This window comes from Artemia franciscana, chromosome 3, assembly GCF_032884065.1.
Source record: "Artemia franciscana chromosome 3, ASM3288406v1, whole genome shotgun sequence".
Lineage (NCBI taxonomy): Eukaryota > Metazoa > Arthropoda > Branchiopoda > Anostraca > Artemiidae > Artemia > Artemia franciscana.
Window position 1 is genome coordinate 39,009,841 of NC_088865.1, and position 14,644 is coordinate 39,024,484.

Sequence of the window (14,644 nt, forward strand, 5' to 3'; positions counted from 1 at the left end):
ATGCTTCATGTAATGATTAAATAAAAAAAAACAAGTTTTTTTTTAACTGAAAGTAAGAAGCGACATTAAAAGTTAAACGAACAGAAATTACCCCGTATATGAAAGGGGCTGGTCCCTCTTCAACACCTCGCTCTTTGCGCTAAAGTTTGACTCTTTCTCTCAACTCTACTTTTTAAAACAGTAAAACAGAAAAATTAGAAAAAAATGAGGTATTTGTAACTTTCGAACGGGTGATCAAATCTTAATGAAATGTGATAATTAGAAGGATCTTGTGCTTCAGAGCTCTTATTTTAAATCCAGACCACATCTGGTGACATTGGGGGGAGTTGGAGGGGGAAACTGCAATCCTTGGAAAACGTGAAAATTGAGGTATCTTTATCTTACGGATGAGTGATCGGATCTTAATGAAGCTTGATATATAGAAGGATTTTATGTCTCTGATGTTCCATTTTCAATTCGAATCGGATCCGGGGACAAAGGGGGCTGGAGGGGGAAACAGAAATCTTGAAAAACGTTTAGAGTGGAGAGATTGAGATGAAACCTTAATGGGAAGAATAAGCACAAGTTATAGATCCGTGATTGACATAATTTGATCGGATCTGTTCACTCTGGAGGAGCTGGGGGTGTTGATTTGGAAAAATTAAAAAATTGAGGAATTTTTAACTTAAGAACGGGTGACCGGATCTTAATGAAATTTGATATTTAGAAGAAATTCATGTCTCGGAGCTCTCTTTTGAAATCCCGACCAGATCTGTGACATTGGGGAGAGTTGGAGGGGAAACCGGAAATCTTGGAAAATGCTTAGAATAGAGAAATCGGGATGAAACTTGGTGGGTAGAATAAGCAAATGTCGTAAATACGTGATACCATATGAGCTCTTAGCTCTTGTTCTATTTCATAAACTTCTTCGAATGTTTGATTATGTTTTGCTGGATATTTCTTTTCCATTTCCATGTTTCATACCAAGCTCTTGTTGGTGATTCTTTTTTTCCTATCATTTGTTCCAACATTTTTCTAGTCACTAGTTCTTTCATCTTATATTCCACATGTATACCTTGAAGGCCTCCATGATTTCATGTATGAATATATTTTCTGTTTTCAATTTAGGTGGAAATTTTTTTTCCATATGTACTAGTAAATTGCACTCTTTGTCACTTTGTCGCACATTGTTTGAACCAGAATTACGGAAGGATTTGTTATTTGTATGACCGGAAAACTAAAGTGAACCCTTGGCCCCTCCAATTTTGTAGCGGAAAGTAAGGCAAGTTACATCTTGGTTAAATCCAAAACGTGCCATGATTTCATAGCATATATATATATATATATATATTTGCCACTTTGCAATATATATATATATATATATATATATATATATATATATATATATATATATATATATATATATATATATATATTTGCCGCTTTGCAATATATATATATATATATATATATATATATATATATATATATATATATATATATATATATATATATATATATATATATATATATAGTCCTTCTTTGCCACTTTGCAATGCCCACTTTTTAGCAGAGCGGAAGGCATTTGATGCTTTGTTTGAGCCAGAATCTTAGAGAAGCAAAATGGGCGGCTGCTCCTTCAGTACCCCTTACATTTCAGGCTTGTTGTGCCTTTTTTAAATAAAAAAAAATTGCGCTGATTATCAATGTGTATGATTTGAGGCACAAGGTTGACCTTTGGATGGATTTTTAAAGACGTCCTCCACTTCCAAGTATCACCAACCATCTGTGTTTCTACCATCATGTCCATGTATACTTTAAATTTGGTTGGATGGTGCCTAAAGCCGAATAGGCATTAATCGACAAATTTTGGACTATTGGCCGCCCAGACGCTAGAAGGCTTCAATGTTTAGTTGTTCGATGATTTCCCATTGACCACAAATAGTGCCTTGTAAGTAAGAATTGTGAAGTTTATTCGTCCTTAGGGACGCAGGGTTACACGCGTGCTAATTGATTCGCCTTTTATTCGTTTCAGATACATTCTAGGTTAGGGAAATTCATCTTAGTGCAAGTAGCTACACTACGCTTATAAATAATGCAACGCATTGACGTTGTTTTGCAATTGCTACAGAAGTTTTTATGTGGCAGTCATTTGGCGATAGACATAAAATCAGGTTGTTCTTACCATAGCTTACATAGGAAACAATTAATAGGTATTGTCTTTTGAGGCATGTTAGTTTAGTTATAGTTTTCGCATACTAAAATTTTAGGAATAATAACATGGATTGTGTTAGGTTTATGTTGTGAGTCAAAGTCTTAGGTTTTATAAGGTTTTGTAAGGTTCATTTAAAAACTAGCAACAACCTTTTACTGCTAAAAACTCACAGCAGCATCAAGCTACCTGAGACAAGCACAGCTGCGCACGCTCCTCTTTCATCCCACCTATTCAAAGCCTTCCTCTTTACACCCTCCCAGGAAGTTCACATTTTCCTGAAATATTTCCTTACGATATCCTTCCACCCAAAAAGAGGACGGCCTGCTGTTATGTTGTGAGTCAAAGTCTTAGTTTTTATAAGGTTTTGTAAGGTTCATTTAAAAACTAGCAACAACCTTTTACTGCTAAAAACTCACAGCAGCATCAAGCTACCTGAGACAAGCACAGCTGCGCACGCTCCTCTTTCATCCCACCTATTCAAAGCCTTCCTCTTTACACCCTCCCAGGAAGTTCACATTTTCCTGAAATATTTCCTTACGATATCCTTCCACCCAAAAAGAGGACGGCCTGCTTTCGGCTTAGCCCTAGCCGGTTGGCCAAAAAGGACAATCTTCAGCATCTTGTCATATTTCGTCCGCAGAACGTCCCCTAGCCATCTCAACCTTTCTCTCATTATAGCTCTAGGATAAGGTTGTTTGAGGTCTCGGAGTGTATCCTAAGACCATCTTTAAGGCACGGGTCATCATTGGTTTTGTTTTGTCTTGTTAATTTTTTTCTTGAGGAAAAATTCTTCTCTATTCAAACTATTCTAAAGCTTTGAAGTGTCAACACCTGAACACCTCGAAAATATATATGACAGCTATGGTATTTAATCAATTGCGAAGAAACAAATCAAAGTATTGCCCTCAACACTTGTCGAGAAGCTAACCTAAGGCTGCTGCAACACTTCAAGTGGCACTAGCAATGTAAATGTAATTTAATTTTAACTTAATGTCTGAGAAACAGATGAAGTTAAATCTGTAATAATTGGGGATTAGGTGATACAGATATGGGAGCCCCTATTGTTTTTTTTTATGAAATGTTTGTCTGTAGTGACGATCGGCAAAAATGCTCTTTTATCTATCTTGAAAATATTACCAGTGTAATGATAGACTGGATTTCTTAGAAGATGGTACGCACGTAGAAATTATTTCTAGGGGCCTCAGTGATTTGACCGTTGTAGGCTAAAGTTTCGAGTTAAATGCCTAACATTGACAAACTATGCGGAAAACCATAAGAAATAGGGAAACTGTATTAATCTCAAGATTTCAAGGGAGGACGTGGCTATGCCCCCCCCCTCTTTGGGTATATATCTATTGCACTCTGCGCAGTTTATGCTCACTTTGGCAAAGTTACACACTGTAATGTATTAATTTTAAAATTGTTTGTATTAATCGATTTAAAAAAGTTTCTATTGTTTTTTCGTTTGTTTTTTTTTTTTTTTGGCTCATCCTGTGTGTTCTTCTTTTTTTTTAAATATAAACCATTAGCCTTGAACATTTTTTGTCATGGCTGCTATTGAAAATTTTAAACTCTCCCAAGATTCACCCCTCCCTCCCCCCCAAAAAAAACGTGCGTCGTGTCTATTAGCCTTTTCTATGATCAAATATCAATGGAAGGCAAGCCAACTTTGGTAGCCAGCTCGTAAGAAACGCACTTTAGTGAAAAGTCTCATCTTTTACTCGTTTTTGAGAAGGTAAAAGATAAAATATTTAGACTTATGTTGAAATTTTTATCTTTGCCCGCCTCGTATCTTCTTCTTTTTCATTGTGTATTCAAACATTGAATTACCATGGACAGCCAATAAAAAAAAAAAAAAAAAAAAAAAAAAAAAAAAAAAAAAAAAAAAAAAAAAAAAAAAAAAAAAAAATCCCTACACTTGGACCGAAAGGTTTATTAATCGAGAAGTGAAGTTGGTTTTCTAATGAAATAAACAAAATATGATGAAAATATGATACTTTATTAGCAAAACTGTGAAAACCACAACAAAGAATTACGGAAGGGGGGCTTGCTAGAGCGCATTATATGAAAAAGGGATCCTAAACTAGCCTAAAATAACCTAACCAAAATACCAACTAAATATTTTATTAAAATTTAGCTACTATGTATTTTCCCAGCGAGCCGAAGCTAATTGTCTGGTATTATCACCGTAAAAAGCGGGTAATGTCTCATGTTCACGATCCAGATTCTCGAGTGTTTCATGTATAATACTTAAGTACTGATTGTTCTATTGCTTGTTACAAAAACCATGAAGTTTTAGGACAGTAACATTATTTCGTCAGTGTTGCCACGTTGAACCGTGAAAATAAATGAGCAAAATAATTAGTTAAATTTGACAACAATTTTCTCAAGCTCAATTTGACCGACTTCATAACAGGTGTTGATTTAAGTGTTGTTGAGTTGCAGCCCATATACTATCTGTAAACACTGTGGTACTACTCGATATTTGTATGCTAATTAGATTATTGATATCCTATAACTCTGGAGGCGCCTCCCAACTATCAGCTTATTAAACTCTTTTTTAAAATTAATGAGCGTGGAAAGAAAGATGATTATGTTTGAACATACAAGAAATTTCGGTTCTAGAACCTCGATATGGCAATGTTTTTGAGATCGTGTTTTTATGTAAATTCTCCTTGATGTCGAAATTTATATAAGTGGTATACTTGAAGCTGGCATGCATGAAGGAATTGCTTTCGGGAGGAAGGCATAGCTCTTTAATAATATACAACAGGGAAAGTATATGGATGTTAAGAAATTTCAAATCAATCGTAAGAATCTCGAGAACTAGGGAGAGACAGGGTCTGAAATCCCCGTCTCTCTGCTCAAGCACCTGGCCTTGAATAGTATGGCTGGTAAAATGTTGCTCCGTGAGGATGTTGATGCAATTAAATAAATAAATAAAAGACAATTTTTGTCAATTGATAGTAAGGACAACACTAAAACTTAAAACACATAGAATCTATTCTGTATATGAGACAGGGGGCTGTTCCTTCAATCTTAGAGTTCTTTAAAAACGCTTCTTATTTAAATTCAACGACCCTTGTGCTTCAGGAGTAATTCATAAAAAATCGAAACAAAAAGTCAAGCTTAAGTGTAAAGACTTAGAGATGAGGAAGGGGCAGCCCCTAATATACAGAATAATTTCTTTTCGTTTAAAGTTTTAGTGTTCCCTCTTACTTTCAGTTTAAAAAAAAATTGTTTTTTATTTAGTTGCTGACGGTTTTGCAAATCATGACAGGAAATCCCCTCCCACCGTATGAAATTTCCCCCTGATTTAGAACCTGGTCCAAGAGTATTTTGGTAAAATATTGCTACCTAAGGATCTTGAAGCAAAAGTGCCGACAGGCGTCAGTGAAAACTGTACCTGATTTTTTTACGATTCGTTTATAAGGTTATCATTGATAACGGTTTTCTTTTCTGTCGCTGAGAATACTTAAGCCTCTGAACAAAATTTAAAATTCATAAGAATAAGCTACATTAAATTCTGTATTTGGATTGGGACTAGAAGTATTTTGGATGCAGTAATTTGAAAGTCATTATTTCATATTTTTGTTAATCAGTCGTTACTATCTCCTTCCCATTGCATCTGAACTGAGCACGGTAAATCGATTGGTAACTCCTGTTCCAGTATTCCAGTTGGTGCTTTTAGCATTTTTGTGTGCATTTTTTTCTTATTTTCTTTGAAAAACGTTATCTCGTCCTTCCTTGTCGGGAACGAATGCACGAGAAATGAAGTTATTGTGTTGAAGTTGTTATTTAATGCCCAAACTAACCTTCATTTCCCGAAGAGAGAGTTCTATTCAATATATATATATAAAAAAAAGTAGTTCTGATTGAACTACTACCCGGAGAAACAAACAACTTGTCCGAGAAAGTGGCAAGACTACGCCAATATGTAAAAAAAATAAGATGCCAATCCAGGCTATGTTTCCCAACCAGTACCACAAACCGTACATCTAAATGATTTCTACCGTTCTATTGTTATAATCATTCCTCATGAGCCCTCCTTATATACAAATACGAACTAAAGGGGGAGGGAAGACTAATAGTGGTACTAAAAAGTATCCCTTTAATGACATCACCGTTGTTTTTTATGCTAATATTTTGATCAAGATGGTTCCAAACTCCTACACAGAAAAGGTCGAACGAGTTGGAACAATCAATGGGATTTAGTTTCTACAGAGGATCGAGTGTCTAATTCTGACCCAAGATCTCAGATATGCTAAACCATCGAAACATGTTAGGTGTAAAACTTATACGCATAAAACTATTACGCAGTCAAACAGCGAAAAGGTTTTTGTGAGGGTTTGTCCACTTTCAAATACATCAAGTGGGATTGACCACGCTTCGAAGCAGTACATGAGTGTTACAAAAAAGCGTGGTATGGCGCCTGTGTGACATGTATAGCAGAATAAGGAGCGCTTTGAGATGGCCTCTAGGCGGCGAAGAGTGGCCGATCCTTCGATTTGTTCAGTTGTCGTTTTGTTGTAAAACTTTTTGCAACAAATTTTCGTTTTTGGGTTCTATCCAAACACTTTTTGTATTGTTACTAACAATCAGTCTTCATATATATATATATATATATATATATATATATATATATATATATATATATATATATATATATATATATATATATATATATATATATATATATATAAATATATATATGTATATATATATATATATATATATATATATATATATATATATATATATATATATATATATATATATATATATATATATATATATATATATATATATATATTCAACTAAGTTAGGAATACAATCTAATTTTTATATATATATATATATATATATTCAACTAAGTTAGGAATACAATCTAATTTCTAGGTTTTATTACTCAGCTTCTCTTCCTAGTTTTGAATAATCAATAATTTTTTTTTGGATTTCTAGTTCTTCCATTGGATTTCCATCGCTAGCGTTGTTCAACCTCCTAAGCCAACACTTTAATATCTAGTTTTTATGATTCCCTTTCTAGTTTCAGAAGCATCAATAAATATCAAATAAATAGTTGTTTATTAAAAAAAAAAACAGAAAATTACAACAAAAAAAATCTCCCAGATAGTATGACACCTCTTGACGCCTGTACTTTTTCATGGTCTTACGCATCAAAAGTTACGAGCGTAAGAAAGTTTGCCGAATTTTCAAAAAAGGGGGGACCCCTAATAGTTGTAGAATCTTGATGAAAATCACACCGTCAGATTCAGCGTATCAGAAAACCCTACTGTAGAGGTTTCAAGCTCCTATGTGCAAAAATGCGGAATTTTTTGCCAGAAGAAAGATCACGGATGCGTGTTTTTTTCCCCAGGGTTGATCGCATCGACGCAGTGGTCCTAGAATTTCGCGAGAGGGCTCAATCGAAAGGAAATTAAAAATTTCTCTTTTTTTTGGAAGCTCCAGGTTCCTTTACGTGCATGTAAAGGACTTGAATGCCCTTACAGGCGTCTTCTTTCCTCTGATATTTTACTTATTTGGCTATTCAACGTTAGCAGTAAATTTATGGCAAATTGAGGGAATATTTTTTTTAACGCTTTTTGGGTCTCACTACAAAAACAACTTTCATCTCAAAAATAAAGGTTGTTCTCACTGAAGGATTTTTGTTATAAATTAGAAAAAATTGAAGTCAGAAGGCACTACGTTTTAACCATTAGAACTGGTAAGATTAGGCTAGCATCATAAGAAACATTCTACTTAAAAAAAGCGCATCTAAAACTTAAAATATAATTTTTGTACATAAATTTATGTGTGTTAATTTCGTATACAAGTAAATTCAACTCATTTCAAAGTTAAAATATGTTTCCTTGTTTTTATATTACCTTTTTAAACTCAAAAATCAATTAGCAATCATCTTTTCTGTTACAATTCCAATATTTGAATTGATTTTATACTGAACATATTAGTTTCGATGTTTCCACAGTCAAATTTAATATGATATTCAAGAAATTTAAATCTACTGTTGAAGTTCAAACCATATTGATTATATAACCCATTTACGTTGAAAATAAATTTTTTTCTACTGAAAAGTACATAAATCTTAGTACATTCAATAACTTATAGGAAATAAAATAGCAAGTCACAATTTCAACAGAAAAATTGGATTTTTTGGGGGGCTTGTATAAAGTTCAGCAAAACATTTGTTGGAAATCAATTTTTGTTTTTACAGTGGACAGCAACTCTTCTTTAGCTGTTTGGTATCAACTTTTAGCTTATTTTTTGCCGATTTTTTCTCTTACGTCTCTTTTTTAGATTTAACACTACTTTCAAAAATACAGATAGGTCTTTTTAATTAAAAGTTGAATTCTCGTTTTGTCTTATTTTTTTTTAAATATATGTGGTTGTGTAAGTTTCTACTTAACCAATTGAAAAAATCAATTAAAACTAATGTTTGTAATTAATATATTTTAATTTTAATTAGTTTTAATTTTAATTAATATAATTATTAATAAAAATTAATCTTCATTTTCACTGTCCTTGGTACTCAAACATCAACTAAGCCCAAAGATTTATTGAACACCAATTTCAAATTTTGCGTGCTCTTTTCAGGAATACACAGAAGAAATTGAGCGCTTGCGACGTGATCTTGTAGCAACCCGAGAAAAAAAACGGTGTCCATCTCAGCTATGAAAGTTATACTGAGCTTGTAAGCTCGAAAGACGTTACTGAAAAAGAATTGCCCGGAAAACTAGGAAAAATAAAAGCCCTAGAAGAGGAAAACGAGAAAATGGGGGTAAGTCTAATCTGTTATTTGCTTTATTTTAAACCTGTGAAGTAATAATCACAATCATGGTTTTATCTTTATTTTTGAAAAATATCTCAAGGGACTGTAAAATGTCTAAAGAAAAATAATTTTAGGAAAAAGAATAATTAACAGATTCAAAATGTATATTTGAGCGAGTATAAGAAATAAATTTGTATTATATACTTTGACTAGTGCAAGAGCATTTGTATGAAGGAAACTTTTCCACTTTTACTTTTTTTTCTTCTATCCCGTGCCCTTTCTCTCTCCTTCCCTCCTCCCTCTATCCCTCCCTCAAGCTTTTCTCGTGGGGGGGCGTTAGAATTGAAAGAACGACATATTCTAGCTAATAATTTCTAAGTTTCCTTGTTCGAATTTTTCTTTGCCCCTCCCTCCCTTATGCGTAGATTAGACACATGTGTCGGCTTTGAAGGAGGGCTGGTACGGAGGGCTCCATCCCCGTACCCTCTCTCTATATTTCCCTCCTTCCCTCCCTCAAGTTTCTCTCTCTTTTGCATGTGGGGGGAAACGTCCTGGAATCGAGACTCATTTTAGATGGCGCTGAATGTCAACGGGGGGCTTTCTTCCTGGGGAGACTCATATCAAAGCTGCGTGAGTGTTTTGTCGAACAACTACTCTCTAGTAAGTTTAAGTTTAAAGTAGATAAGTAGATAAATAGATAAATAGATAAGTAGATAAATTTAAAGTAAATAAACTCTTTAGTTTTAAGTAAAGTTTAAAGTAGCTCCAGGGCTAGAGATAAATGGGCTCACTCGATGTGTTGAATGCTAATCACCCCGAATGATTACCTTAGATGACCTCTCTTGATAGCGAGCTCAAATTAATTTGAAATGATAGAGGATCAGGGGAATAATATGAAAGAGGGGTACTGGAACCTTGATGAGCAACTTCAAGGAGTGAGAGTGGAGGGGTATCAATAAAGACACTTTTCACTGTTTTGAATAAAAATTAGTTATTTGTTAAAGCATGGTTACCTACGTTCATTGTTTACAATAATAATAATTAAAAAGCATGAATGTATTCTCAGCTCAGGGAGAACAACAGATGCCATCATATCGAAGGACTTACCCTAGCTGTGGCGGCTGAAAATTTATTGAATTTCCCAAGAATATTAAAGCGCAGCCCTCCTACTTGCATTGAATTAGCTGAATCGTTTGGGAAAGGATTAGACGTCCCCCTCCTACTCTGGAAGGCCAAAAGTACACGTTGAGTGTAATATTTGAGAGAATGACATTTTCCTGGGACAAGGGGTATTTTAACGTTTCACCCCTTCCCTAAAAAAATTGCGCAGGTTAATCCCCTCTCGCGATATTTTTTTGGGGGTTTGAGGAGCGTACTTATGGGAACCTAGGAACATTAAGATAAGCAATATACGAACTGATTACTTTAGAATTTGTGTTACTAAATTCATATGAAATAGCAGCTAATCATGTACAGCTGAAGGTACTAATGTATTCACCAATGAAAAATCATCGTCATTTAGAATTGTCTTGTTTTTGTAACCTCTGCTTTCATCATGTCAAAGATAATTTGCTTTTAAAGACTAGACTACTTAAGTTATGGACGTGAGGAAACACGCCCTCGTCTCCTGATGAAAGTATCTGTTACATTAAATGTTTGAATTTGACGCGAATACCCGTGTTCTGATATTTGCTCATTACATTTTCTGGAAATTTTGGTGTTTCCTTTTAGCTGTTATGACGTATTTGAAGTGCCTTCGTTCTCCTGAGTGATTGGAGAAATATTAAAACTTACGGCTGAGTTATGTTATAGTCGTTCTTGGGGTTAAAATCAAAATTAAGCGGAACTGTTATGTCAATATTTTATTCCGCACGTAATTTAGTGAGTTGAGCCAATAGATTTATCACCTGATTTAATATCAGATATAAAGAAATTAATTGCAACACAAAAGCAGGTAATGGTGGTAATTTAGATGCAAACCTAAATACCCGGTTTTGCCTCCTTCAGACCCCTTTGGACACTTTTGCTGTTGACACCTTCGCAAAAACACATGTTGTGTTTTTGTGGCACAAACCACAACATTTTGTGTTTTGAGATGTGTCTGAAGACACAAGTTGTCTATTATAGACTATGGGATCTTTATGATTGACCTGTATGAGTCTTTATGATATTATCGGACCAAAGCGAAGATTTAAGGCATGTTCTTGCTAAGTAGAAAAATGGAAGCTGGAACTGTAGTGTTTCTATTTGTAGGATTATTTTTTAAAGATATTTCTTTTATTATTATTATTAGTACACAATATTAATACTAACATATACGATACTTGGGTACAAATCGGTCTTGATTAAGGCTTTCCAAAGCAGAATCTAGCCTTTTCAGTTTTTTGCACTTCTGTAGTGCAAGCGTAAAGTCGAGGAAAGGCTCATCATTCACAGGTTTTGCCGTTTCATTATCAACAGGTACGACTATGGTATGGCTCGCAACCCGAATTCAGTCGAATTCAGCTTTACAATAAGAAGAGTATATAAGATGTCATTTTTTTTTCGAAAAAGCTCGTTCTTAAAGAAATAAGTAAAAATAATTTCTTGACTATTTTTAAAGTTTGACTATTTCTAAAGTCTTTTTTTCTTCCGAGAATTGAAAAAAAAGAAGAAGGAGGTACATTCGAATAGTATTGAATTACGTAAGCACTGTTCTAGCTATAACCTTTCTAGCCTATGGTTTCAAAGAAAGAAATTATTAGGAGAATGAGAAGGTTTTTCGAGTTATGGACGTGAATATCAAAATCAAAATTTTGATATTTAGAAGGACTTTGTGACTCAGAGCTCTTATTTTAAATCTTGACCGGCATTAAGCCTCTTATTTTCCTTTTTAGATCAATCTATTGATTCATAGAATTTTGTTAGAGCTCATACCATATGATCTCTTGGCTCTTAGCTCTTCTCGCCTCGTCACAAGTGCCATATGAGCTCTTAGCTCTTTTTTTTTTTTTTTTTTTTTTTTTTTTTTTTTTTTTTTTTTTTTTTTTTGTGCACTGAAATCTTTGTTTGCATGAAAATGTGCAACATAGGCAGGATTTATGCCACTTTCCATCTGTGTATTTTTCTCAGTAATTTTTTAAAAAACATTTAAATTTTTTGTTAAATAACTGAAAAACAGGTTGGTCGAACTTGGCAGCGATGTTGAGCTGATGCTTTACCTTGGGTTCCCATATATACGATTATTATGGCATCCCGATCATTCGGCCAGATATGCGAATATTGCAACTGTGTGCAAATTTTGGTTAAAATATTTCCTATTTTCCAAAATATCGTACAAATTCATGAATAATTTTGATGAAGAACTCGCTTCAAATCAATAGGCAAGGCAAGATCAAAACGGCTATTGAAAAATTGATTTTATCCGTTAGAAATGATTGAAATTTATGCGAATATATACGTCTGGAGCAGCGAAAGGGTTAAAATCGTTTCCTGTCAAGTAATGTAAGATTTTGGCACATTGACTTGATAAAAAACGGGGCTATTGATTGTGCATTCTTCGCCACTTTTCATAAAATTTCTTCTCCAAGGAAGTTATTGGCGTTATTCTTCCAGATATGTTCTATGTTGAAAGGTGATCATTGTCTTGGATTGAAAATTAACAGGGGAAACTGTTGCAAGACCTTTTTGTGCCAATATTCCTGGCACTAAAGATTTAACTCGTCTCCTAGTTGAAATCTGACAAAAGCCCAGATGTTCTAAAGGTGTAAAAAGTCTACATGCAAACTATACCAACAAAAGGAAGGGATTGATGACGCTTTCAAAGAACTGCAAGAATTACTCTTATGCAAGTAATTTATCACGTCCTTCACAATTCTTGACAAATCGGACAAATTGAATTTTTTAATTTTTAGTTATTTATTTTCAGCCAAGCTGGATTTAAATACGCCAAATTAATTTGTCAAATTGGACAATATTCGTCAATATGACAAATCAAACAAAGTTATTTTTAAGATTTTGTAAGGGAGCATAGATTTTTCTTATTATTATTCTTTTTTTATATATTTAACTTTCGTAATAGCCCAAGCAGTGCTGCCCAGCGTTTCTTTACATTTTTTTTGTGTAATTAAAGTTAATTATTCATTTACTTTTCTTTGAACTACAGAGTTGAATGTTATGTTCGTTACACCCAATATTTACGAGCCGAGCTTGACACGTGGGGGGGGGGTATATTTTATTGTTGTATAGTATGTGTTATATAAGGCGATCAAATAAGGATCTATATATTTATCTATCTAATATGCTACGATTAGAAAAAATATAAACTCCCAGCGCCAGTCACTGGAAAAAGAGGCATATTTCAAAGCTGAATCCGCATTCAACTAAGAATATATTTTATTTAAGTATATTTATATTCTTCAAAAATGGAAATCTTAGGGTGAAAACAAATAGTTCAACTAACAATCAGGCAAGTGTACATGAATTAAATTCGGAGACAGCGCACCATTCTGGGAATAACGGAGCATAAATTTGATACGAATTAACAAATACCAAACAAAGACGAATTAAAGGGAGGTATAAAAAATCACATACAAAATTAGAAATAAATTCCAGGGAAGCATTCCAGGATGTGTGCGCGATTCCAGGGGCCACCACCCTTCAAAGATACCTGCTCACTAGCTATATTAATAAGCAATTAACATTTTTATAAGCACGAAAAAATTTCATCAGACTGTCGAAGAGACAAATTGGGTGATTTGACAAAGTGACAAGTGATAAGATATTGTCATTGTCACGCCAAAAACCATTGACATATCTAGAATGTTGATTATTTTAAAGGAGAGTAAGCCTGATAATAAGGCTGTGAGACTCTTCTCGAATACATTTTTTTTATTTATCCATGGGTGACTAAATTGGAGTTAAGCTGAAAAATATTGCTTCGTTTGGTTATACATTTCATAAAAACACGGTATGCACTCCTTGAGCTGGAGGCCCTAAAGTATTTTTTCTATCTGATTAAATCAAACAGTTCGTGGTAACGAAATGTAGTAAGGAGCGACCCGGCTCAATAATAAATAAAACTCTAAAAAACGGAATTCTGGTACTAAAAGATACATTAAAAGAATCGGATTTTTATGCTGATTTTAAATATATAAGTTTTATCAAATTTAGTTTTACTGATCAACGGTTACGAGCCTGAAAAAATTTGCCTTATTTTGGAAAATAGGAGGAAATACCCCCCTAAAAGTCATAGAATCTTAACGAAAATCACACCATCGCATTCAGCGTATCAGAGAACCCTATTGTAAAAGTTTCAAGCTCCTATCTACAAAAATGTGGAACTTCGTATTTTTTGCCAGAAGACCGATCACGGGTGCGTGTTTATTTGTTTTTTGTTGTTTTTTTTCCAGGCGTCATTGTATCGACAAAGTGGTCCTAGAGTGTCGCGAGAGGTCTCATTCTAACGGAAACTATAAGTTCTAGTGCTCTTTTTAAGTGACCAAAAAATAGGCCCCCTCTCACGCTCATTTTTCCCCAAAGTCAACGGATCAAAATTTTCACATATCCATTTTGTTCAGCATAGTCGAAAAACATAATAACTATGTCTTTGGGGATGACTTGCTCCCCCAGAGTCCCCGGGGGAGTGACTGAAAGTTAAAAACTTTGACCAGTGTTTACATACA

General features: G+C 34.1%; 1 protein-coding gene across 2 annotated transcripts in view; it reads left to right on the forward strand.

Moving 5' to 3' along the window:
• Positions 1–8,984, forward strand: part of LOC136025257 (kinesin-like protein KIF11) — an 86,584-nt gene extending 77,600 nt beyond the window's left edge. For both annotated transcript variants that reach the window (XM_065701105.1, XM_065701106.1), the window contains one exon: positions 8,807–8,984. Coding sequence is in view for 1 of the 2 variants with exons in the window: in XM_065701106.1 (XP_065557178.1) it covers positions 8,807–8,826 (20 nt within the window). In the remaining variant the exon portion in view is untranslated. The remainder of the gene's footprint in view (positions 1–8,806) is intronic.
• The last annotated feature ends 5,660 nt before the right edge of the window (positions 8,985–14,644 follow it).